The 27,160-nt window shown below is 44.7% G+C and overlaps 1 protein-coding gene across 1 annotated transcript in view; it reads left to right on the top strand.

Moving 5' to 3' along the window:
• Nucleotides 1-4,185: 4,185 nt before the first annotated feature.
• PRKAR2A (protein kinase cAMP-dependent type II regulatory subunit alpha) overlaps nt 4,186-27,160 on the top strand; it is a 716,041-nt gene continuing 693,066 nt past the window's right edge. Inside the window, exon 1 of the mRNA XM_069206211.1 lies at nt 4,186-4,873. Within this exon, the coding sequence (XP_069062312.1) occupies nt 4,618-4,873 (256 nt within the window). The 5' untranslated portion in view covers nt 4,186-4,617. The remainder of the gene's footprint in view (nt 4,874-27,160) is intronic.

Below are 27,160 nucleotides of genomic sequence, written 5' to 3' on the forward strand. Positions count from 1 at the left end.
TTTGTTCACATAACCCAAAATCTTTTGCAACTCTTTATCTTTTTATATTGCATCTCTCCATTCCTGTACATCGACCCCAACCATTCCATCAAACAACATTGCCACACACTCTTCCTCGTCTTCACTTTCTTCAACCTTATCCGCTGGTATAGCCATACGGCTCAAAAAATCTGCTACTCTATTTCTGACCCCAGGTATGTATATCGCATCATAATTAAAATACAATAACTTCACCGACATCCTGGCTAACCTTGGTGAAGCTTTTTGTAAACCCAACGTATTAAGCACTCTGGTCAATGGTTTATGATCTGTTCTCAATATTACTCTCTAGCCCCATATGTATTGCCGAAAATGGGCTAAACCCCATGTACACGCAAGAGTCTCTCTTTCTATGACAGAATATTTTTCTTCTGCCGAAGTTAAAGCCAGTGACTCAAAACCAACCACCCATTCATTCATTATTCTCCTGATCTTGTGACAACACTGCACACAGTCCTTTTGTACTAGCATCTGTGGTGATATATATTTTACAACTTGCGTCAAATCCCTTTAAAAAGGGTGCCTCACTTATTTATTTTTTAAGTCCTTTAAACTCCTTTTGACATTCAAGAGTCCACACAAACTTCACTTTATTTTTAACAAGTTGTCTAATCGCGTAGGTTTTTCTGATATATATATTTTTTTTTAACAAACTTCGCATAGAACTCTACCAATCCCAAAAAAAGCTCTCACATCATCTTTATTCTGCGGAGCTGGAGCATTTTGAAGAGCTCTCACTAATTCTGCTTTTGGTTTTATCCCTTCTCCGCTTATTTCATGTCCTAAATACTACACATTTTTCACAGCTATTTTACACTTTTCGTATTCTGCCATCAGACCTTTTGTTTCAAATGTCTCTAACACTTGTCTTAGTTTCTCATCGTGCTCCTCCTTTGTTTTTCCCATTATTAACAAATCATCCTGGAAAAACCTTACACCACCGATTTCCTCTAATAAATTACTCATTACCCTCTGAAACACTGCGGCAGCCGAGGCTAACCCAAAAGGTACTCGTAAGAATTGGAAACATCCAAATGGTGTAATGAATGTTGTTAGTTTCCTACTGTCAGAATGTAACCTAACAAGGAGATTTTAAGTCTAATGTCGAAAACCAACTCATTCCTCAAGTATTAGCAAACATTTCGTTAATTTTTGGTATCGGAAATTGATCTACCAATATATTTTTATTCAATTCTCCTAAATCCACACATAGCCTAACTTTTCCATTCGCTCGTCTTACAGCCACCAATGGAGAAACCCATTCAGCTGATTCCACCTGTTCTATTATACCTTCTCGCACTAACTTCGTCAATTCCTGTGATACCTCCTCTCTAATAGAGAATAGTATATAGCGTAATTTATGGACACACGGTTCAGCATCATCCTTAAGCTCTATTTTATGACAAAAGTCATTCAAACATCCCACCTTTCCTGAGAATACCTTGAAATTTTTTTTTACCAATTGCGTACTGTCCAAGGTACTTTTGTTCGCCTTCCATAGACAGCACAGGATCCGCACAGTTGGGGTTTTGAATAATAAAGTTTCCCTTGATCCTCCCAACCTAACACTGAAGGACCCCTTTCTGCCACATATAACTTGCATACCGCCATCCTACCCTTAAACTTAAATTCCATGTTTCGATATCCTATGAACTCTTTTTTTCACCTGTGTGGCTCTTTGCTTTTACATCTGTTTTCTCTAAATAATCACCACCATCTTTCTGGAACTTATCATTCCAAACATTCTTATCAACAATAATAAATGGTGATCCAGAGTCTGCCATCACCTTTATCATAACACTGCTCATATCTATGTCATACACCGGTTTACTTCTTCCTTCCTGTTCAGTATTTAGCATATCATACTCTATGCAAAATACACCCCTTGAATCTGTATCTTCATCCTGAGTATCCGAACTCTCTTGAGAATGTACTTCCTCTTGAATAAATGTAATCTTAACGTTCATATTGCTTTTACACACTATCGCATAATGCCCCATCCTCTTGCAAACCGAACATTTTTTATTTCTTGCATGAATTTTTTTATTATCGGCTAGGTGTTCTGTACTTCCACACCAATAACACTTCTTGTTGCGGTCACTTCTATCACACATTTGTTCTCTCCTTTGTTTCTTTCTTTACCTGTCTTGTTTTTAGTGATATCTTTTCCCCACTTTACCATGTTAAACTGCTTAAATTCCTGTATTTCACTCTCTACAGCTTTGGCACACCGCCCAGTAAGTTCTGCTTTCTTCACCCGTGCAATAACCTCTTTTAACGGCGCTTGTCCATTTACCCATAATTTATCCTGTATATTTGGATTGCTGGTGTGCATTATTATTTGATCACGAATAAATTCCTCTTGTAACACCCCAAACTTACACGTTTTAGCCAACTTTTTAAGAGCAGCCACATATTCCGCCACACTCTGTTTTCCCTTGTTTCCGTTGGAAACATTTATATCGATCCACAGCAACACATACTATTGGAGAAAAATGCACATCCAAGTCTTCCAAGGCTTGGCTGAATACATCCCCTTCTCCATCCACTAACTTTTTTTATCCATGTCATTGTAAATTTTCAACCCCCCACGACCAATACAATGTAGCAAATTTTTCTTCTTTTTTTCTGCAGAAATCTCTTCCTCTTCGAATGTCTATATAATTTAGAAAGTACTCTTTCCATTCTTGCCATCTCATTGAGGGTTCACCTTTAGCCAGAAGAAATGGTTGCGGTGTGGTTAAATTTAAAGTACTCATGCCTTTTTATACTGTAGTAAAATTAATGTGTATTTCTTTGAAGAATGTTAATCAAATTGCGATTCTGAAAAAAAAAAAAAAATATTAAACATGTATTATGCAACCAATCCAAAATGGTGCCCGCACATTGTATGTTTTCCCTGTTTACTCATCCTGCCGTCATGTATAATCCTCATTCAATGAAATATAAGACCAATCCAAAATGGCGCCCGTTGTCTTGCCAAACATCACGAGTTGCTCCAATAAGCGTGCGTTAACTCTCCAAGCGTCACGTGTTGCTCCTGTCCTCGCTCCGCTCTACTGCACTCGCTCTGCTCCTGTCAGCATGCGATAAACTTCCAGACATCGCACCTTTAGCTTGCGGCCTTCCAAACTGCAAATGACTCCAGCACAAATATCTAGACATCGCTTATTCAGGTATGCAACACTTTCCAATACCTCATTCCTCTCGAATTCTGTCGCTGAGCACTCCTTATATTCTCATGTTGTCTCAGCGGTTGGTGTAAGGGCTCCCACGTCGCAAATTCTATAGTAATACTCCATGCAGGTAGTTGAAATATTAAGCTTATTCAGAAGTAAATATATTCATGCAACTCCTCACACCAAACCTTCTCCTCCCCTCCCAGGTTGTCTTCAACTGCCAACCTACCGAATCTACAACATCTCACATCATTGACATTCCAATACCACATTCTAACATAAAGGCCTATAAACATTACCATTACCACACCAAGGACTAGGGACAGTGAGGCTTTCCGTAGCAGTTCCCGTTCTTTTGAGTCTTCAGTGTCTGTAAGGGTTTGGGATCTTTGCTGACAATTTAAGCAGCTTCGTTTCATGGACGTTCACTGAAAGCTCCTAGTTGGTGATTTGTTCAGCTCCACCTCAGAATCTTTTAGCCCTTGTTTAGGATGTCCGCCCATGAAACGAGAGGACACATGGGCAAAAATAAAATGGAGCGACTTTGTGACAATGTGGGACAAACTGACAGGTCGGTGGGTGATGCTGCCGCCGCGGTCCATCTGAAAACAATACCCGACTTACCCGCTGTACCTCACGAAGTCTTTTTGCCAAGCCTCACTATATCTCACTGAGGAGGCCTTTCCGTGACGAGAAACCCCTCCAACGCTCGGTGCGGAGAGCCACGTTATCTCACGTGGAAGCAGAAGCCTTTCAATTCCTCTGCGCCTAATCTCCAATGTACCTGAAGGAGACGGTTCCTTAAACAGGAACCCGCCTGCTCTCCGTGCCGGACCACGGTCCTCAGCCTAGAGGGCTTTCCGTGAATGGAAACCTCCCCGTCCCTCCAAGCCAAGCCTCGGAAAGGCCTCTGTGCCGAGTCTCGCTTCTCCTCACAGAGGAGGCGCCAACCGCTTCGCGCAGGTTTGAAACGTGGGCGCTGACATTGACAGTTCGCGGCGCGAGACCAACGGCTCTTGATAGAACGCTCACATGCAGAAGAGGTGGGGGGACGCGGAAGTGCTGTACTGCTGGACTAACGGCGGTGTGACGTCAGCGAGGCGCGCGCTGGGCTCCCACCTTTCTCCTACGCGGCGAGGAAGAGAGAGAGAGAGACCGTTAGGCGTGCGCGCGGCCTCGTCCCCTCCTGCGCCGCGCAGCGCATGCGCACTCCGCTCCACAGAGCCGCCTCCGCTCCCCGTTCCCGGCGCTCGTTGCGGTTCTGACAGGAGTGTTTAGCCCCGGGAAGGAAGAAGGGGGAACGGCGGGAGAGCACGGTGCCGTGCAGCCGAGGGGGAGCCGTGCTCCGCTGTCTGTCTGAGCACCCGGGGCGGCGCGGAGACGCCCGGGCGCCGCCGCCATGAGTATCGAGATCCCGGCCGGCCTGACCGACCTGCTGCAGGGCTACACGGTGGAGGTGCTGCGCCAGCGGCCGCCGGACCTGGTGGAGTTCGCCGTGCAGTACTTCAGCCGCCTGCGCGAGCAGAGGCTGCTGGAGCCGCTGCGGGATGGCGGGCGGGGACACAAAACTCACGTCAACTTCGAGGCGGAGGAGCAGCCCATGCAGACCGAGTCCAACGGCGAGGAGGACGAGGACGACGACTCCGACTTCGAGCGTAAGGGCGGGCCGGGGGTGCGGGCTTGGGTAGACCCCCCCCCCCCCTTCCTTGGCATGCCGGCTCTATGCACGCCCCTGCGTACCTGTCATGACTCCTGCGAGGCTACCCCTCGTCGGGTCCTAGCAGGGATACCCCGCCTGCCATAACCTGCTTCTCCTGCCCAGCTCTCTGGCCCACTCCTGTCATATGTGAATCCCTGCCCCCCCCCCCCCTTCCTGTCAGTGCCCCTCTCTGCCATCCTCCTCCTGTCTGCCCAATCCCTCCCTTCCTGTCAGCGCCCCTGTCTGCCATCCCCCTTCCTGTCAACGCCCCTGTCTGCCATCCCCCTTCCTGTCAGCGCCCCTGTCTGCCATCCCCCTTCCTGTCAGCGCCCCTGTCTGCCACCCCCCCTCCTGTCAGCGCCCCTGTCTGCCACCCCCCCCTCCTGTCAGCGCCCCTGCCTGCCACCCCCCCTCCTGTCAGCGCCCCTGCCTGCCATCCCCCTTCCTGTCAGCGCCCCTGTCTGCCATCCCCCTTCCTGTCAGCGCCCCTGTCTGCCACCCCCCCTTCCTGTCAGCGCCCCTGCCTGCCACCCCCCTTCCTGTCAGCGCCCCTGCCTGCCATCCCCCTTCCTGTCAGCGCCCCTGTCTGCCATCCCCTTCCTGTCAGTGCCCCTGTCTGCCATCCTCTTCCTGTCAGTGCCCCTGTCTGCCATCCTCTTCCTGTCAGTCATCCTCTTCCTGTCAGTGCCCCTCTCTGCCATCCTCCTCCTGTCTGCCCAATCCATGACCCCCCCTCCTGTCAGTGCCCCTCTCTGCCATCCTCCTCCTGTCTGCCCAATCCCTGACCCCTCTCCTGTCAGTGCACCTGTCTGCCATCTTCCTCCTGTCTGCCCAATCCGTGACCCACTCCTGTCAGTGCCCCCCTCTCTCTCTCTCATCCTCGTCCCGTCTGCCCAATCCCCAAACCCTCCTGTCGGTGCCTCTGTCTGCCATCCTCCCCCTGTCTGCCCAATCCCTGACCCCGCCTGTCAGTGCCTCTGTCTGCCATCCTCCTCCTGTCTGCCCAATCCCCGACCCCTCCTGTCAGTGCCTCTGTCTGCCATCCTCCTCCTGTCTGCCCAATCCCTGACCCTTCCTGTCAGCCCAATCCCTGACCCTTCCTGTCAGTGCCTCTGTCTGCCATCCTCCTCCTGTCTGCCCAATCCCAGATCCCTCCGGTCAATACCCCTGTCTGCCACCCCCCTCTCGTCTGCCCAATCCCTGACCCCTCCTGTCAATGCCCCTGCCTGCCATCCCCCTTCCTGTCAGTGCCCCTGCCTGCCATCCCCCTTCCTGTCAGTGCCCCTGCCTGCCATCCCCCTTCCTGTCAGTGCCCCTGCCTGCCATCCCCCTTCCTGTCAGTGCCCCTGTCTGCCATCCCCCTTCCTGTCAGTGCCCCTGTCTGCCATCCCCCTTCCTGTCAGTGCCCCTGTCTGCCACCCCCCTTCCTGTCAGTGCCCCTGTCTGCCACCCCCCTTCCTGTCAGTGCCCCTGTCTGCCACCCCCCTTCCTGTCAGTGCCCCTGTCTGCCACCCCCCTTCCTGTCAGTGCCCCTGTCTGCCACCCCCCTTCCTGTCAGTGCCCCTGTCTGCCACCCCCCTTCCTGTCAGTGCCCCTGTCTGCCACCCCCCTTCCTGTCAGTGCCCCTGTCTGCCATCCCCCTTCCTGTCAGTGCCCCTGTCTGCCATCCCCCTTCCTGTCAGTGCCCCTGTCTGCCAGTGCCCCTGTCTGCCATCCCTCTTCCTGTCAGTGCCCCTGTCTGCCATCCCCCTTCCTGTCAGTGCCCCTGTCTGCCATCCCCCTTCCTGTCAGTGCCCCTGTCTGCCATCCCCCTTCCTGTCAGTGCCCCTGTCTGCCATCCCCCTTCCTGTCAGCGCCCCTGTCTGCCACCCCCCTTCCTGTCAGCGCCCCTGTCTGCCATCCCCTTCCTGTCAGCGCCCCTGTCTGCCATCCCCTTCCTGTCAGCGCCCCTGTCTGCCATCCCCTTCCTGTCAGCGCCCCTGTCTGCCATCCCCTTCCTGTCAGCGCCCCTGTCTGCCATCCCCTTCCTGTCAGCGCCCCTGTCTGCCATCCCCTTCCTGTCAGAGCCCCTGTCTGCCATCCCCTTCCTGTCAGAGCCCCTGTCTGCCATCCCCTTCCTGTCAGAGCCCCTGTCTGCCATCCCCTTCCTGTCAGAGCCCCTGTCTGCCATCCCCTTCCTGTCAGAGCCCCTGTCTGCATCCCCTTCCTGTCAGAGCCCCTGTCTGCCATCCTCTTCCTGTCAGTCATCCTCTTCCTGTCAGTGCCCCTCTCTGCCATCCTCCTCCTGTCTGCCCAATCCCTGACCCCCCCCCTCCTGTCAGTGCCCCTCTCTGCCATCCTCCTCCTGTCTGCCCAATCCCTGACCCCTCCTGTCAATGCCCCTGTCTGCCATCCCCCTTCCTGTCAGTGCCCCTGTCTGCCATCCCCCTTCCTGTCAGAGCCCCTGTCTGCCATCCCCTTCCTGTCAGAGCCCCTGTCTGCCATCCCCTTCCTGTCAGAGCCCCTGTCTGCCATCCCCTTCCTGTCAGAGCCCCTGTCTGCCATCCCCTTCCTGTCAGAGCCCCTGTCTGCCATCCCCTTCCTGTCAGAGCCCCTGTCTGCATCCCCTTCCTGTCAGAGCCCCTGTCTGCCATCCTCTTCCTGTCAGTCATCCTCTTCCTGTCAGTGCCCCTCTCTGCCATCCTCCTCCTGTCTGCCCAATCCCTGACCCCCCCCCTCCTGTCAGTGCCCCTCTCTGCCATCCTCCTCCTGTCTGCCCAATCCCTGACCCCTCCTGTCAATGCCCCTGTCTGCCATCCCCCTTCCTGTCAGTGCCCCTGTCTGCCATCCCCCTTCCTGTCAGTGCCCCTGTCTGCCATCCCCCTTCCTGTCAGTGCCCCTGTCTGCCATCCCCCTTCCTGTCAGTGCCCCTGTCTGCCATCCCCCTTCCTGTCAGTGCCCCTGTCTGCCATCCCCCTTCCTGTCTTTGCCCCTGTCTGCCACCCCCCTTCCTGTCAGTGCCCCTGTCTGCCACCCCCCTTCCTGTCAGTGCCCCTGTCTGCCACCCCCCTTCCTGTCAGTGCCCCTGTCTGCCACCCCCTTCCTGTCAGTGCCCCTGTCTGCCACCCCCTTCCTGTCAGTGCCCCTGTCTGCCACCCCCTTCCTGTCAGTGCCCCTGTCTGCCACCCCCTTCCTGTCAGTGCCCCTGTCTGCCACCCCCTTCCTGTCAGTGCCCCTGTCTGCCACCCCCCTTCCTGTCAGTGCCCCTGTCTGCCACCCCCCTTCCTGTCAGTGCCCCTGTCTGCCACCCCCCTTCCTGTCAGTGCCCCTGTCTGCCACCCCCCTTCCTGTCAGTGCCCCTGTCTGCCACCCCCCTTCCTGTCAGTGCCCCTGTCTGCCACCCCCCTTCCTGTCAGTGCCCCTGTCTGCCATTCCCCCCTTCCTGTCAGTGCCCCTGTCTGCCATTCCCCCCTTCCTGTCAGTGCCCCTGTCTGCCATTCCCCCCTTCCTGTCAGTGCCCCTGTCTGCCATTCCCCCCTTCCTGTCAGTGCCCCTGTCTGCCATTCCCCCCTTCCTGTCAGTGCCCCTGTCTGCCATTCCCCCCTTCCTGTCAGTGCCCCTGTCTGCCATTCCCCCCTTCCTGTCAGTGCCCCTGTCTGCCATTCCCCCCTTCCTGTCAGTGCCCCTGTCTGCCATTCCCCCCTTCCTGTCAGGGCCCCTGTCTGCCATTCCCCCCTTCCTGTCAGGGCCCCTGTCTGCCATTCCCCCCTTCCTGTCAGGGCCCCTGTCTGCCATTCCCCCCCTTCCTGTCAGGGCCCCTGTCTGCCATTCCCCCCTTCCTGTCAGGGCCCCTGTCTGCCATTCCCCCCTTCCTGTCAGGGCCCCTGTCTGCCATTCCCCCCTCCTGTCAGTGCCCCTGTCTGCCATTCCCCCCTCCTGTCAGTGCCCCTGTCTGCCATTCCCCCCTCCTGTCAGTGCCCCTGTCTGCCATTCCCCCCTCCTGTCAGTGCCCCTGTCTGCCATTCCCCCCTCCTGTCAGTGCCCCTGTCTGCCATTCCCCCCTCCTGTCAGTGCCCCTGTCTGCCATTCCCCCCTCCTGTCAGTGCCCCTGTCTGCCATTCCCCCCTCCTGTCAGTGCCCCTGTCTGCCATTCCCCCCTCCTGTCAGTGCCCCTGTCTGCCATTCCCCCCTCCTGTCAGCGCCCCTGTCTGCCATTCCCCCCTCCTGTCAGCGCCCCTGTCTGCCATTCCCCCCTCCTTGTAGCGCCCCTGTCTGCCATTCCCCCCTCCTTGTAGCGCCCCTGTCTGCCAGCCCCCTCCTGTCAGCGCCCCTGTCTGCCAGCCCCCTCCTGTCTGCCTGAACCCCCATTATTACTCCTGTCTGCCAATCCATGACCCCCTCCAATGCTCCCTTCTCACAGCCCCATCCTCCTGTCAGCCCCCCCACTCCCACAATCTACCAAATACCTGATCCCTTCCTGTCATTACCTCTTGTCTGCCACATTCCGGATCTGCCTCCTGTCAGTCCCTCTGACACCCTCCTCCTGTCAGTCCCCCCTGTCTGCAAACTCCCTGACCCCACCTGTCAGTGGCCCTGTCACTCAGCTTCCTCCTATCAGTCCCTCCTCCACCTCCTGTCAGTTACATCCCTGACCCAACCCCCCTTCCGCTTGCTTGCCTGACAGGATCTGCTTACTCTCCTCCCTTTCATCAAGTCCTGAAAGGCATAGGCATCCCTCCCTTCTCTGCTCTCTCTCCTACTTGTAGCTACAGCTTGCCTATCGCACAGTGACTTACTCCGTTCAGTGCCTCTTGGCCGACACTGCGTCCTCCCTGACAGATCGTGCAACCAGACAGATTGTCTTTCCTATTGCCCTGCAGACTCTGCACCCTCTGTTCCCTTACATTGGCCTGTAGCAAGCAGATTCTGCTTCCCCATTTCTCAGCCCCCTCTAACTGGCAGAACCATCTCCACTCCTACCTGGAAGACTGTGCCCCGTTTCTTTAGAATCTGAATCCTAACTTTCGTGAAGTTCTGCTGTCCCTGCCCGACATGTCCCTTAATGTGCTTACCCTTTGCCACGACCTGTTTTCTTTCATTGCCACCTGCCTGCAGGCTCTGCCTTTACTCGTTTTTAACCTTTGCAGAGACTCCCTTTTGGCTGTCAGAATAGACTTTTCAAGATCCCAAACCTTTACTGGACACTATTTAAGTGGTACTGCTTAACTTACTCTTTCGACAACGTCTCGTGTTAGTATGCACCCTACATGGACCACCTTACCCTGCATGGCCTTGTTCTTCCGACCTGGCAGGAGGGGTCCTGGAAGGCACGAGAGGGGGCAGAATGTCTGTTTGCCTCTGACAAATTGCATCTTTTCTTTCTACTCCTTTATTCAGTCTCCTCGAAGGATGCAAGCATAAAGCCATCGCGAGCTCTTATCTGAGGGTCTGAAAGGTGCAAGGGTTTGTTGCTCTGGCACGTACCTCATATTTAGCATGACCCTATTCCTTAATGCCTTCCATGGAGCACTGTGCCCTCCCCCTCTGGTTCAGAGCTGCTCTGACAATTCATCCGTGGAGTAGATAGGATCTAGCCCATCCTGCTTTCTATGCTGGGCTCTCTTCCTCCTGCTTTGTCCACGCTGTGTCTCAGTCTTGTAGCCTTTGATGGGGACTACCGTACACTGGGTATAAACTTGAACTCTGTTGTATTGCCCCAGTGTTCTTGATATGTGTATTAATAAAGTCAGTAAATATATGTTTAAAAATAGCCCTAAGCATTTAAAAATGTTTTTAATCAGAAGTCGATTGCTAGTTTAGGACATATGTGTTAATGTGCTCAATTGCTGTTTGCATTCAGACACACCTTGAACTGTATAAGCATCTAAACACTTTTGGACTGCTTATGACTTTCTAAAAAAAATCTAACACATCTACACACCTAGCCAGTGTCCTAAGCACTCACTGAACACTGCATGTACACACAGACAGAACGCCCCAAAGACCCTTTCAGGCTCCACATCCTCTCACGCACTGCTTTACATGGACAGGCACTTAGGCTCCCGACCATCTACACTTGTGTTGGAAAAGGGGTGTGTCTGTATTATTCAACAGAGCTGAAATACTTCCGCAGGAAGAGTACCACTTCCCAAAAGGCAGTATAGACTCTGCCAGATGAGCACCTGGTCTAGCTTTCATACAATCACTGTCGTTTCACGTTTTGACACAAAGACTTTGCCTGATCTCCAGTTTTGTCCATACCAAGGTCGGTTGCTGCCCTGAGTCGCCCAAGCTAGTGTCAATCCAGTTATTTCTTCTGCCTTACCACTTATGCCGAGAGCTCCGATTTCACATGATTATCTACTGATTTGTGAAAACAAAATTGATCTTTTACAAGTATGTAGTAGCTGTCCTATTTAAATATGCAGTTGCTGAGAAAAGTAGGTGTGCTGAGTTCGAACAGTGTGAACTTGTTTCTCTAATCTATGTGTTATTGTTAGGTTTCAAATTGTAAAAAAATAGCTTGATGGTCCCTGGCTTCCAGTTGTGATTTAGTGGAGTCCATAGAAGTCAAAAGGTTAAGGACCTCTGCCTTGTCTTCAGAGTTTTGACCTTTGAATTTATTTAAACACACACACAGACGCATGAAACCTGTGAATGGCTACGGGTGCTTATAAAACAAGATGGCATAGGTGGTTACTTCAGTTAGAAGGAATTACATTATTGTAGGTTCTCTGCTTATTGGAGGAGAAGAAAAGCAAGTTATATGTTTATCTAAGCAGTTAAAACAATAATTAATTTCAGTCCTATTTAGTAAATCAATTCCCAGTAAAAGTAAGACCGAAAATTAAGTCATTGTGACAGGAGTTGTTTAAAAAGGGAACATTTCAACTTGTTTTCTGAAGGCCAAAGATGATTGAGTATCCTGCGGTTGTCTGGATGCAAGTTGAAGGCTGATACAGGAGCGCACGAATAGACGTGTTTGTTGTTGCTGGGATGGCAAGGCAACGCTTTGGTTAACTCATTGATGTGAGAGCTGAAAGTAAGAGCGGCATCGATCGTATAGCCCAAGTGGAAAGTGGTGAAAATTAGAAGCGTTCAGCGTTTGAGGAGAGATCACTTTTTTTGCAGGTGTAGATATTAGTAGGAACTGTGTTTTTCCAGGTTCAAAAGCAGAAGTTGTTTCTCAACTAGTTTTTGAGGAGGGAAATGCAGCTTCTTAAGATGATGAATATGCATGAAATTTGTCACACACAAAGCATGTTGAGCTTTCTCTTGGTCATTTCAAATTTGTGCAGATCCACCTGGTTGCACGGCTTCCCATCTAAAAAAGGCAGGAGAGCAAAAAGTGTTAATTTGCTCATAACATAATAAATGTGCACAAACATTTTCAGACGTTTAGAAGGTATAATGTAATGGTATTTGCCCAGGTTTGTGCCAATCGATGGGAAGGCTATGCATTTGTAATTTAATTATAATTTTGGGCATTTTTTGATGAATCTGCATGATGTATGTCAGGCAGTTAGCAAGTTACAAACAGTGGTGTGTCAGGTTTTGTGCAGACCCAGTAAAAGCAGGAATTTAAAGAGGGGTGGTCAAAACATTGATTTGCTAATAACTTTGGCACTTTTTGATGGCATATTTGGTTTGCTCTTGGTGTGCTTAATTTCATACTTGTCCAGGCAGGTTAATGGTGCATCAGAAAACCGTAGACATTCACTGAAAAAACACAGATAAAGGTTAATTATGTTTCAACAAGCACCATCCTGAAAAAAGCCCTTAATTTTACCAGCTACGAGATACAAAGCACACCATCACTCAGTGCCCCCGCTATGCTGTCCTATTGCTAGACTTGCCATTTTTTTTTTTTTTTTGGTACCATTGGATTGCGAGCTGCCAGTAGTTCCCAGACACCTTTAGCATAGTTTGCAGCCTTGCATTTATTTTTATCTAAGCACAGGGTCACATTTTTCTTTTAAAGTTAAGGGAAGTCTTTTTATTTTTGATTATAGCAGGGCCGGATAATAACGGTGCTCAGTCAGATTTATGACCTAAGTTCTGGCTGCACACAGAGGTGAAGAACTGAAGCACCGAGGTATTTAACTCTTAAAAGAAGTCCTTGTCAACTCAAAATTGGAGTGTGAGGAAAATAAATATGTTTCTGAATACTGTTAAGTGGGAGAAAATTCAAATGATAAACTACCTTAATGATTAAGTTAACTCTTCATTTTAATTTTCTCCCATTTCAAAGCAATACATTTACAAACGGGAGACCTTGCTCCAGGTGATCAGTATACACTGTGCCTTATGTATAACTGAAAAATGCAGTCATTTTGTAAATGGTAGAAATTTTAAGTGCAAAAAACGTTCTATATTTTGATTTTTTTTTTTTTTTTGCAATTTCTTTTCTTTTGGTTGTATGTTATACATGTAAAGGTGCCACATATGTCAAAATATATGCCCTGTGTCTCAGGTATGTACGACACAGGCTCTCAGCCACACTTACATCCCATTCATACGCACACATGTTCATTCATCCCCAAAGATCATGTTTTCACTGACACACATGATAGCCCTCTCATAGTGCTCCTAAGCAAAGCATTTTTTCAAACTGTTTTATCTAGCTTTATGGACCTTAGGCATATAGTCACTGAAGCTGGGTTTGGGGGTGTCTGGTAACAATGCGCAAGTTGTTTAGCCTTCAGTTGCTCACAATGATTTTCACTGATCAGAAGTAGCTCTCACTACAGAAAAAGTTGGAGACCACTGGGCTAAGATATTGCACATGACAGGGACAAGAATTATACTGTGCACCATAAATGGAGAACTTCAGTCCTTTTTCAGGTTTGGGAATATAGATAAATGTATTCACAAAAAAAAAAAACAGTTCAAACGGAGTTATGGTTCTGGCTTCAACACAAAACTACTAATTTAGGATTCTTAAAATTGGAAAGATATGTTGAGATTTTTTATAAGATAGTCACCCCTGTGTGCATGATATCTTGTAGGTGTGAAGAGTTTACCTTACTTGCCTTTGAGCAGAACAGTTCAGAGATCCTGAAAGAACTAAGGTACTTATTGTTGCGTAGTTGCCATTGCGTATTTTTGGCTGTGTAGCTTATGTGATCCTTCATAAACTATTTCGAATCAAGCATTAAACCCAGAGATGTTGCTTTATTTACAATAATCATCTAGTTATCCAGAGGGGATGAGTCCAAGGTCAGATTGAAAGCCTGGGTGCAGTTGTTTATTAGGACTTGCTCTGCAACTCTGTTTTGCCTTGATTTAGTTTTAAGAAGTGTTTGGGGAGCCAAGATTGAATTTTTAGACATTCAGACCAATATCTCTAATTCTTCAGTCAGAGGTTCCACATATAGGTTGGAGTGTGAGGGTCATAAAAGAAAAGGAAAACCCGACTATAATAGACTTGTCCTATCCTCCAGATATTAATAAATCAGTTGAAGACAGAGTTACCAATACCCATTCTGTTTTCGTAGAGTATTAGGAAAGGTTATATGGTCAACTGTATCAAAAGCTGAGGTGAATTCAAGATGTAATAGGGTCTGGGTCTCTCAGTCATCCATGATTTTTAAAGCCTCATCCAGCCCAGCTAGTGAAACTCTTTCCATGCTACATGCCTCCTGACGTTCAGTTGCTTTGAGTCAAGTAGGTTGTTTGTTGATGTCTTCTTTCGATTGTGTACTTTGAGCATTTTCTATAATTTTACTCATGAAGGTTAGCAATTTTAGGGGTCTGAAGTTACTTAGTTGGTTTATGTCATCAGACCACTTATGTAGCAAAGGTTTGACTTGAGATTTTTTTAAGACACTTTGAGAATGTTCCTGTTTTGAATGACCAATTTATTATCAATTGCCAAAAAGGTGATATGCGCAACATTATAGACTTAGATAGTGAGGGGTAGGGTCTTCCTTCTGTGAAGGCGGTAGAATTTTTTTTCAGCGCTTGTGATAGAGAAACCTTGGATTTGAGATCAACTGTATTCCATTTATTAGAAAATTACCTTTTTTAGGCTTAAAGTAGGAAGTGCTACCTGTTCATTCTGTAAGTCGTCTTTTTTGTATTTTGGGGTGATAGAGGCAGGCTAATAGTTTGTCTATTGTTTGAGATGTCCGTAATGGTGAGTTGAAATTTTTTTTTTCTTCTAAATTGCTGATCATGTGGAATAGTTTATTGGGCCTGCTGTTTTGTTCGCTCCATTGAGTTTATTATGGAAGAAGTCTGTGGCCTGCAGGATGCTCTTTTTGTAAAGTTTCTTAGCTCTACCTAGAGTGTTTTTTATTCGGGTTGGATTGACTTTTGTACCACTCCATTACAAGCACTGTAGTTTACCTTATTTATTTATTTATTTATTTAAATCTTTGGACAACCAAGGTGCAGGTGTCCTTATTATTATTATTTTTTTTTTTTATCACTAGCTGAACTATTTATCCAGTTTGCTTGTACCTTCAAGATTCGTAGAATACATTTCATGATTTTTTTTTCTGCAAATTATTTATTCAGGCAGAGACTCAGAGAAACACTATTGCAAATTATTGATGTGTTTTCTTTAATTTTCATTAATACACACTTGCGGTGTTGAGGGTCACTATAATTGTACAATATTTTCTTGTTTTCTATGTCCTCTCTAAGGATGGAATATTCTGGTGCTAACAAAGTTTGGGAATGACTGTTACATTAATGAGCCCACATCACTGAAAGCCAGGGTGTCTCAGGTTTTAAATGTGTGACTTTTAGGTATTTAGCAGTTACGCAGCATGCATTTCAGAGAGCCTGAACTCTGTGTGGGTTGGGTGTTAGCCTGCATGAGGTTGGACGTCTTCTGCAATGTGACTGTTTTCCTACCTGTATTTTGGTGTGAACTTGTGTCTTGGAGTGGTTTGGTTTTATTTGAATAAGGTTGCTGTAGGTTATGTTCCTTTTTTTAATTTATTGTTCTTGGGTCTGTTGCTGGATGGAAGTTGTGATAATGGATTGAAATGTGTAGCTTGCTGAAGACAGTGTGTGTGTGTTGTTGGAGCAGTTTGTACTGACTAACCAGGTTTGGGACTGTGTTGTCGTTTTGTAGAGGGTGTGAAAAGCAAGTGATGAGCATTTCAAATAGCCTGAAGCTTTTGACCAATGGTTTTATATTTTCCCCAGGAGTAGTGTTTGTAATAGCAGGATTAAGGTGGGATGTATCAATAGGATTATTTTACAGTGTGGAGTATTGAAGTTAGATGTGAGTAGTTGGGGCTATGCCGACTTTATCATTCACTTTAGAAGGTTTCACTTTGTTTGAATTGCAGTGATTGTCAACATTATTAATTGTCAGAAGGAGGGTGGGCACACACTGCCTCACATCCCAGCACTCACTTTGCCCTGATGCATTATGGTAAATGCAGTGCATGATAACACCTCAGTAATAGTCTTGAATTTTTCATCCTTGTGGAGGCAGCATGTCTCTTGGGGTGTGAGGAGGCAGTGTGCACCCACCCTCCTTTTGTTTGGAAAGACTCCCTTGAGCTAGTGAGCTTGTGGTTGATGCAGTGCACCCAGTGAATGGTACAGAGCCCTGAGACGACTGTGTGGGCAGCATGTCAAGCAATGAGTATCTAGAGATACACAGCACTGGCTGTACCAACAAGGGTAAAAAAACAAGGACTACCACTGAAGTAAGTGTTATCATACACTGAGTTTACCATAATGCATTAGGGCAGACTGAGGGCTGGGATGTTTGGCAGCGTGCACCCACCCTACCCTTGTTAACTTGTGACCGCCAAGATCACAAGCAAGCCCCAAGTTCCCAGAATTTGCTCAATAGTTTCCTCTTTCTATCTTTCTGTGAACCTTTCCGAAAAATGTTCGCTTTCTATGCGCAAACTAAAACACCTTACCTCTTTGTGTGTTTTTTTTTTTTTTTTTTTTTTTACCGATCTCGTACACAACTTATTGATCTTCTCCACTCCTATGGCTATCAGATGTTTTCATTTATGTTCCTTCTTTTCTATTCCCTAGTAATGAAGGAACATACCTTACTTTCTAGCCGGTGAAACTATTAGTTCCTTCCTACAACAATTAAATAAGAGCCCAACTGTCTTCCCCTCACTGTTTTCTGTGCATTAAAGTTTCACCTACTTCGGACAGGAAAAGTGGCAGTTGTGACCTATTAGCTGGCCACATTGTGCCAAAGGAAAAACAAAATAACAAATTAAATAACTATCCAAAACAATTTAGTAACCTAGCAACCTATAATAGCGAACATCACCCGTGCAACTCCTGCGGCAACCATATTTGCCAGTCAGTTCACTGTTATGCTCTCACGTGAATAGAATACACTCCCTCTTGCAGTGGTAACCACTTGGCAGCGAAAGGGGGGTGGGGAGGGGTCATAGTAAAGTACAGTTGAACTCTTGTCCGTTCAAACAGTAGTCCCCAAACACCACCCAATGCAGTGTGCTGAAGCTGGATGCTGCCGTTGCCTCTTTAACAGGGCTTAGGACAGACATCGACATTACTTGTGACATCACTGACCTCTGTTGCCCTGTACCCTTGCAGCGCTCTCACAGAACACTTGTCCCCTCACACGTGGTATTCACACAACCCTTGGAGGTGGCGGTGACACGCTCAGGTGAAGGGTATTGCTCTTCTGTCGCTAACTAGACTTCTCCACCGACATTACCATCATTTGCACTATGCATCCCTAGACTCTATCGCTGTTCAGTCATGAAACAGGTTGGTGGCGTGTGGCCATGCCTAACGCGGTCAGGTATTACTTGACACATGGCGTGTCTACTCTCCTAGTCGCACAGAATGGGCTAGGACTATTGGCAATTACAAGGTTTAGTTATTATTATTATTAACATATAATGACAGTGTTAGCAATGTACCGATATGGAGATCGTATTGTTTTCTGAGATTAGCATAGTCCTATTTCAATATTCATGAATGGCTGACTACAAATAGAGGAGAGATAGCTAACGGACTAGACGATATTACAGGAAACGTACTCGCGGTAGCGCTGGAATCAAGTAAGGAGACTCTTTTTAAATTGTTTTTAGTTTGGCACTCCGTTTCATGAAGTGAGATACATACTGGGGCTATTGGGGAGACTATATGTACAGACAATAAAACACGTAGATGGATTAGACCTAAAGAGAGCACAGTTGAGCATAACGGCACTCGAGTAAATGCTCACCGGCAGCACAAAGGGTGATTGAAGACACGCTAAACATTTGGGTACGCGGCGGGCTTTTCTAATATATATTCATAGCGCATTTCGAACAACACGAAGAGTAAATGTTCATTGATTATAATGAGGATGAGCATGAAGATACATATAGGAGAAATGGATTTATGGTTCAAACAACATACTCGGTGCACATGGAGTGGATAACTTATAATTTCTGTAGAGGGCAATAGCAATAAATCAATGTAAAACATATTGAAATCTAATGGGGGAAAGCCTGTGGATATGGTTCTATTCACAGAAATTATGGCTACACGCTACGTTTTATATATAAAAACTACGGAGTATTACCACGGATTGAACTAAAGGAGCCACTACAACAAGAAATAATAGAAGACAAGGAAAGAATAGTACAGCAATTAACTTTAAGGACTAAGAGGAAATAAACAGAATGATACAAGAAAGGATTCTACAGGTATTTGACGTGGGTGAAGGGTCGGTGTGCTCGAGTTTTACACTCATTAGGTGAAAGATAATGGATGGAATTGCACTTGTATATGCTTGCACATTAGAGATTCTATAGGTCAAATATCAAAATGAATAGAAGCAATAATATTCTTTATGTAGACAAATCATTAAAAAAAATTGTCTTATGGGTGCACTATAACATGTCTGTTGCCCACAGTTTTTCATGGTATTAGATGGTAATGATCATTAATTATATCAGTATCCCACTTTTTTGCACAAGAGGTGTTACTAACTTTATGTCAACAATGTTACTATGATTTGAAAATGGATAGGCAATTTGTTATGTACAGGGAGTGCAGAATTATTAGGCAAATGAGTATTTTGACCACATCATCCTCTTTATGCATGTTGTCTTACTCCAAGCTGTATAGGCTCGAAAGCCTACTACCAATTAAGCATATTAGGTGATGTGCATCTCTGTAATGAGAAGGGGTGTGGTCTAATGACATCAACACCCTATATCAGGTGTGCATAATTATTAGGCAACTTCCTTTCCTTTGGCAAAATGGGTCAAAAGAAGGACTTGACAAGCTCAGAAAAGTCAAAAATAGTGAGATATCTTGCAGAGGGATGCAGCACTCTTAAAATTGCAAAGCTTCTGAAGCGTGATCATCGAACAATCAAGCGTTTCATTCAAAATAGTCAACAGGGTCGCAAGAAGCGTGTGGAAAAACCAAGGCGCAAAATAACTGCCCATGAACTGAGAAAAGTCAAGCGTGCAGCTGCCACGATGCCACTTGCCACCAGTTTGGCCATATTTCAGAGCTGCAACATCACTGGAGTGCCCAAAAGCACAAGGTGTGCAATACTCAGAGACATGGCCAAGGTAAGAAAGGCTGAAAGACGACCACCACTGAACAAGACACACAAGCTGAAACGTCAAGACTGGGCCAAGAAATATCTCAAGACTGATTTTTCTAAGGTTTTATGGACTGATGAAATGAGAGTGAGTCTTGATGGGCCAGATGGATGGGCCCGTGGCTGGATTGGTAAAGGGCAGAGAGCTCCAGTCCGACTCAGACGCCAGCAAGGTGGAGGTGGAGTACTGGTTTGGGCTGGTATCATTAAAGATGAGCTTGTGGGGCCTTTTCGGGTTGAGGATGGAGTCAAGCTCAACTCCCAGTCCTACTGCCAGTTCCTGGAAGACACCTTCTTCAAGCAGTGGTACAGGAAGAAGTCTGCATCCTTCAAGAAAAACATGATTTTCATGCAGGACAATGCTCCATCACACGCGTCCAAGTACTCCACAGCGTGGCTGGCAAGAAAGGGTATAAAAGAAGGAAATCTAATGACATGGCCTCCTTGTTCACCTGATCTGAACCCCATTGAGAACCTGTGGTCCATCATCAAATGTGAGATTTACAAGGAGGGAAAACAGTACACCTCTCTGAACAGTGTCTGGGAGGCTGTGGTTGCTGCTGCACGCAATGTTGATGGTGAACAGATCAAAACACTGACAGAATCCATGGATGGCAGGCTTTTGAGTGTCCTTGCAAAGAAAGGTGGCTATATTGGTCACTGATTTGTTTTTGTTTTGTTTTTGAATGTCAGAAATGTATATTTGTGAATGTTGAGATGTTATATTGGTTTCACTGGTAATAATAAATAATTGAAATGGGTATATATTTTTTTTTGTTAAGTTGCCTAATAATTATGCACAGTGATAGTCACCTGCACACACAGATATCCCCCTAACATAGCTAAAACTAAAAACAAACTAAAACCTACTTCCAAAAATATTCAGCTTTGATATTAATGAGTTTTTTGGGTTCATTGAGAACATGGTTGTTGTTCAATAATAAAATTAATCCTCAAAAATACAACTTGCCTAATAATTCTGCACTCCCTGTATATATAATTGCAGCCCTGACGAAGTCACAGGGTACGCCCCTGACGAAACACGTGTTGGCGGCAATTGGCAAGTGATGGCTGGAATACATGGCTGAAACACAAGAAACAACTAATAAAGGCGGACTTTGATGCAGACATTTGTTGAATGTGTGCCTTATATTCATAAATGTTGTCATCAGTGATTTTGATCACTGAGTAGAAGGAGTTAGGGGTGATTTTCCTTTAGGTGTACCATCTGGGATACTGGACCAAGAATTAAATAAAATTATAATTGAGAACTGACAGGCAGCACCATACACTCCTCACAATCACCCACCTACACAATAGTCTCAGCTGGTAACCTCGTTCCGCTTACAGTATTGAAGTAGGTTGAGTGTAGAAATACAGGGTCCGAGTGATCTCCCAGCATCCAGCCAGGGACTTTGTAAGCCACCCAGTTCTTATAACAACGTTCTTTCTGTATGACATGGCGAGGCTTCCTCGTTGTTTACTATGCTGACAACTTACAGCAGCTGTTGGTCAGAGCAGTTGGCTGCGCTGCAGAGTGATGGGAAGGCCAGGAACAAAGACAAGGATGTGAATGGCGACCCTTTTAGACAGATCTAGAAGGTGTCCTTGAAGGCCGATTGTGGTGAAGTGATTACATACTGTCGAGCACTGCTACTTCGCAGGCTGCCTCTGCTTACAGCTGGGAACTGCTTTTCTGGCATCTGCGTCAATTTGCATGACAGATGATTACATGATAGCAGGGCCACTGGAATTCTGCAATTTTGCTGCTCCCACGATTTTCACACAATTATAAATTTGCGGCATTTGCCACATAATCCATCATCTGCTGCACAATCTGCAGAGTTAATCAAAACAGTATTTCCAGCTCAAATGGTTCAAAAGTTACTAAAAATGCAGCAACAAATGTTGCAACAAAATGAAAAGCCCTTTGTAAAGATTGAGTAGTCACCTTTCTGTTGATCTTTGCTATATTTGGGTGCTAAACTGGTACTACTAATGAGGTGCAACAAATACCCTGACAATGGTACCAAGTTTAGAAATGACAAAATAATGGAGTGCTGCTGTTAACACAATGTGCCACTTAATTCCGCATAATGTGGCCCTGTCTTGCCACATAATTCTAGTGGCTGTCTAATAGGAACACTTGGCGTAGGCCTAAAATTGTCAGGAAGACACAGGTAATTTGGCCTGTTTCCGTGGCTGGAGCCTCTACTTTTTGAACACCACTCAAACACGTGCACTCTGTGCCCTCTACTTTTTGAACATCACAACATGTGTGCCCTCTAGAGGAGAGAGCAGTAGATAACAGAAAGCATAAATTTCTGTTCATTTGCAGAGTTGACAATGCGTCTAATTTGCTACCTTCCCCCTTCTTTTAACTAAAACGTGTGAACACTGCACATTTATCAGCCCCTTTTTCTAAAATTAAATATTCATGTAAAGAAACATATCTTTGCATATAGTCTTCGCAGCCACAGATAACCACCGATTTAAGATGAACCAGAAATAGCATTATAACAAGCCTTTCAGACAATGCTGTTTGATTTTGTTTAGCCAAGTAAACATTGTATTACGGTCCGATATTTTCTAAATAGAAATTGACAGGAATAAACCTGCCCATTCGGATTCCCAATTTTATATCCATAGCAGCAGTTTTCCCCTAGTATAATACAGTTAAATGGTATAAAAAGTGAGAATAAATTTGTAGGTTCCAGATTGACTGCATATACCTTTACTTGGTGAAAAAGTTCAGATTCAAGCAAGAGTTACTCAGCCATTTACGCTTCCACTTTCCTGAGCTTGAAAAATTACCAATTGTTAAAGCGAGTAATAGAAAATGTTTTATTTGCACTAATTAGCAATGGCGAAATCAGTGGTGTCAGTTGCATAAACGAACTTGATCTCTGGCAGTTTGGTTTTTGCTCAGACTGACATGCCCGTTAGCTATAGATGACTTGAAAACTGTAATTGATTAGGGATTCTTGTATCAATGTGTTTGACACAGTTGACCGTACAATCCTCATTCAAACTTTGAGAGGCATGTGTAAATGATCTGGTAGCTAACTAATTTTCGTTGATTGGCCTAGAAAAATGTATTCAGTGCAACTTTTCTCTTTTTGGCAGAGGAAGTCTGACTTAGCTCAGGCCAAACGATGCAAGCATATGTACTTAGACTTTGATACCTTTTCCTTGTAGACCCAAGAGTATCTAGGGTCAAACTTGGCAGGGTATATTAAAATGAACATTTTAAGGTTTTGAAAATGGAAATGGAATCCAGTATTCAAAGACAAAACTTTTTGTTGACTTTGGGGGCTCACAACCGAATCCCTTTTGCACACTTTATGTATTTCCCCTAAACTTTTGTATTTAAGGAAACAGTATTTGCGACATATATTTAATAAGGCAAAATTAAAATCAACTGTGGAGGCTGTCGGATATTGTTTCACTGTTATGGATGATAGTGGAATAATAATGATAACCAAATGTATTAATCAGGCTTATAAAGCATTAATTTAAAGATCTTAGCATTCGTTTTTATGCCCTGAGTTGATTGCATCTATATTTCGATTTAAACAAAATATTTTTATAAACTGATTTTTAATTACGTTTTTGCACGTTTTGTGCATTTGCACTAACAATTGTGGAAGCTGTTCATGACTGGAATAGTGTCGGGGACATCAATGCAACAAGAATGGCAATGATACTCTTCACCAGGTTTGCAAAGTATCATTTCGATAATTTAGGTAAATTGTTTGTTTTTACTTCGATTTTCTTTCTTGTTTTGTCTCTAGATTTAAGCAAAGTACTTTCTTACATTGACTCCAAATTATATTCTACAGCATTGTTGTACATAGCACATGAATTTTGTATTTAAGAAAAGTTATCGCCAGTGATTCTCATAAAGCTAGAATAAGATCTGCTGTACAAACTGACTAATACCGTACATGATTAGGGACAACAGTGCAATAATAAAGCCAGTGAAACTATTGGATTTGTCTTCTACAGCGTCATCCTTGTGATTTAAATATATTGTCTTATTCTTTGAATTGAATTTATCTGTATCCAGATTTAAACTAAAAGTTCTTTGCCTTGATTTTAAAATGTTTTTACTGATCATCTGATATCTGTGCCAATTTTTATGCTTCACACCTTTTATTGTAATCTTTTTGATTAATACAATAAACCTGCATTGCTCATCACTAAAAAAAAAAAAAAACACCTACACTGATTTCCATCTTATCTTGCACAGTTCTTGCCTTGCTCTATTTATATCGCAGACCCTTCATGATTTGTGTGGGGTGCCATAGAGCTTCTTGTTATTGCCTTTACATTTGAATGTGTATGTGCAGTCTCTGCTATAGTTAATTGAGGGCCATGGATGTTCTACATTAAAGTATGCAGGTGGCACACATCTGCTAGTCTGGGCAAAGACTCACTCTTCTCATGGCAGGGTTAGTGTCTATGTTGATCGACATCCAGAACTGGATCAGTGATGAATTATCACAGTTGAATAGGGTAAAAACCAAAACTGCCACTGTCTTGTGGAAACAAGTACCTTTGGCATGAATCTATTTGGACTCTGTGTTTAAGACCCCCTCCCAAAACTGCCTTCACAATCAAATCTCTTGCGCTATGAATGGATAAAAACACCAACCCTCGAGGGTCTGACCAGTACAATCAGCTTTTCTTGCTTCCAGGTTTAATGAATGCTTGGGAAAATCTTAACCGTCACCTCAAAAGCTTTTCATGCTAAAGTCATATCTGCTTAGGATCACGTATTGACTAGTGAAAAGGAAGTCACTGCTGCTGAACTGCAGCATATACAAAACTTTGCAGTTAGGAAAGCATCAGGGTTTCAGAAATATGACTTTGTGAAAGAGGTTAATCATAGGGTGTGGCTTAGAACCCCTTGTCTGATGCACAAGTCCTGTTATGGTCTAAAGAAATCCTCTGTCTGAGGCAAATTTTCTAAATACATTAAACTACACTCTCTTTTGCTTGGGCTCCTTGCTTCATATGCAGATCCCCCTAGTTCAAACACGCACAAATGTGTTGGTACTCCCTACGAGATCTGTATCCCAGGCTTTAGATTAATTTTATGCTGACTCCTCATAGTCAGCACTACCATTATGTTTTTAGAAAAGTGTACTTGGTAAAACTCTTGTCCTTCTTTCTGTAGTGATGCTTTGCCAGTGCCTTACTGATGTTCAGGGTGCAAGTGTTTTTACTACTACTCGTGCTTCTACTACTAATAACAATAACACTTGTATGAGCAATCACATCTTACCTATACTAAGACTAAACTGGAATTCGATGAGCAGCCACAGAATTCTGCTTGCATCACTTTCAAAGATGTGCATCATAATTCCTTAGGTCACGGGGCATATCAGCTAAGAGGCCTATGGGTGGATAAGAGTTCGAGAAACCTTGGCATTGCCGTTAATTTTTATTCTCACTGCAAGTTAAGCCACTTGCACTGGCCCTATGCTTGAAAGAAAATATATATCAATCTCATAATTTAAGCCAGCAGTGCAGGTGCATATCACAAGTCTATAATTCCTTTTGGCACAAAAAAGAGTGAAATACACAAGAATGACTAACATTTTAAAAGGATCCATTTTAATTGCCTTACTTCAACAGGGTAGCAAGGTCATCCACAGTCAACAGCACCTATCAGCAAGCAATTCCATATTAGATTGTAGTAGACCGCCTTCAACTAGTTTCTTTATTTTTTTTTAAGACACATTTTTATTGTTTTAATTAACCATGCCGATTTTGGTAGAAGTTAACAGTTGAATAGGTTTTTGTATAAAGATTATAATGTACAATTATCCAAAACTGGACATTAATTCACAGCAAGTTACTCCAGGCAGTAGTCAAAACAACAGATACACATTTCTGCCCTAAACTATTAAGCCTTTTGTAAGCAAGCATTGGGGGCAGGAGGTGTTTGTAAATGCGTCATTGCCAAATTATTGGCAGTAGTCTTCTGTGTGAGGAAAAGTCAAGGACATAAATATGTAGGAATTTATGGTCATCCTCGCCGGGCTACACAGATCGTAGGTAGATGCTTGTGCACGGCCACTAGTTTCTTTATAAGAAACTAGGTAACATGAAAGCAAAGAAGTAAAACAAGAAGACAGAAAATGTCCTTCTCACCAAGAAACAAACTGATATACAAGCTTATTATTTTATTATTTTTTGTTCTGTTTCATAACTTCAAAGTTGGCTACTTTTTTACATAGCTCAATGTTTCTTGATCTGATGCTTTGCATTGTGCAGTTTATAGTAGTTAGCTAGTGATATCTAAGTTGATCTCCTTTATGGCCGTACTAAGAAATACTATTCAAGAATCAACAAGTGACTACCTCTCCCTCAATCTTACTCTGTACCTTGTCACACTCTGTCTCCCTCGTCCTCTCTTTTTTCCCTTTCTTCTCTGGGACTTTTTTGGGTAACTTTTTTTTTTTATTGAGTGTTTAACATGCGTCTTAGAATATAAGAACAGAAAGTACAATCTGCATATAGTTATAGTACCTCATCACCTTTTTAATATAATAGGTTAAATAAACTACTCAATGTGGAACCACAATTAGAAAGACTTCACCAGAAGTGCCAAACAATGCAGTATTTAATTCCATTGTTTAGAACGTCCGGGGAAGTCTTTCTAATTGTGTTTCCACATTGAGTAGTCTGTGTTGGTTTCTTCTATGTTTGACTCGAGGTTGATTGAATCTTTAGCATTGTTTGACACCATTATTTGGTCACTTGGGTGATTGTTATTGGATACTTCGTGTTTCTTCTTGTCACAACCTGGGTTCCTTTTTGCAGTATTAACATCATTACTTGTATTCGCATGCAATTGCAACCCTTAATAATTCACTCAGTGTGGGCACACGTTTTGCAAGTAGACCATATACTCTTTTAAAATGGTTGGTCTAACCATATAATTTGTTTCCCTCCCTCCTTTCCCTTTTCCCCTCCCCCGTCTGCCCCACTTCTTTTGGTTTCTTTTTTTCTTGTTCTTTCTTTTTCGTTTCCCTCTCATTTTTTTCCCAGCAGGCATATAATTGTAGTACTTGTCCTCAGGTTTAATGGTTTTGTCCTGACGATCTCGCTCATTTCGGTTTAGGAATCAAAATATTGCTTCGACAATTGTACCTTGACTCACAATATTAGCTTTTGATGTATGACACAAGCAACAATACATTTCTGTGTCTCTGTTTAATAGCCTGAGTTATTTGATTTTACTGTATTACACTGTTCTCATTTTCTATTACACAATATGGTGTATTGAAGCATAACTTTCTTTTGGCTATGACAAGGCACCTTTATGACAAACGACCTGTTTGGAAATCATAGTTATCTTTGTGATTGTTTTGTATCTCATCGGAATATATATATTTTATGTACAGTAAATCTTTATCATGGTTTGCTTTACACATAGGATTCATTGTAATTCTAAGCATTTATTGACTAATATTGTTTTGTGTATGGCCTTTGTGCTTTTACAACTTTCTAAAAGTGGCATTATCAGAATTGTGACTTAAATCAGACTTTACCATTAAAAGTTTTAAATTTAAATTACATTCTGTAGACATCAAATGACATTCTTGCCTGCGTCAAAGTAAAATATATAACTTATTAAATGTAATAAGTTCACCCAAAGTTATACTATCGGAGAGGCAG

This window comes from Pleurodeles waltl, chromosome 9 (assembly GCF_031143425.1).
Source record: "Pleurodeles waltl isolate 20211129_DDA chromosome 9, aPleWal1.hap1.20221129, whole genome shotgun sequence".
Taxonomy (NCBI): Eukaryota; Metazoa; Chordata; class Amphibia; order Caudata; family Salamandridae; genus Pleurodeles; species Pleurodeles waltl.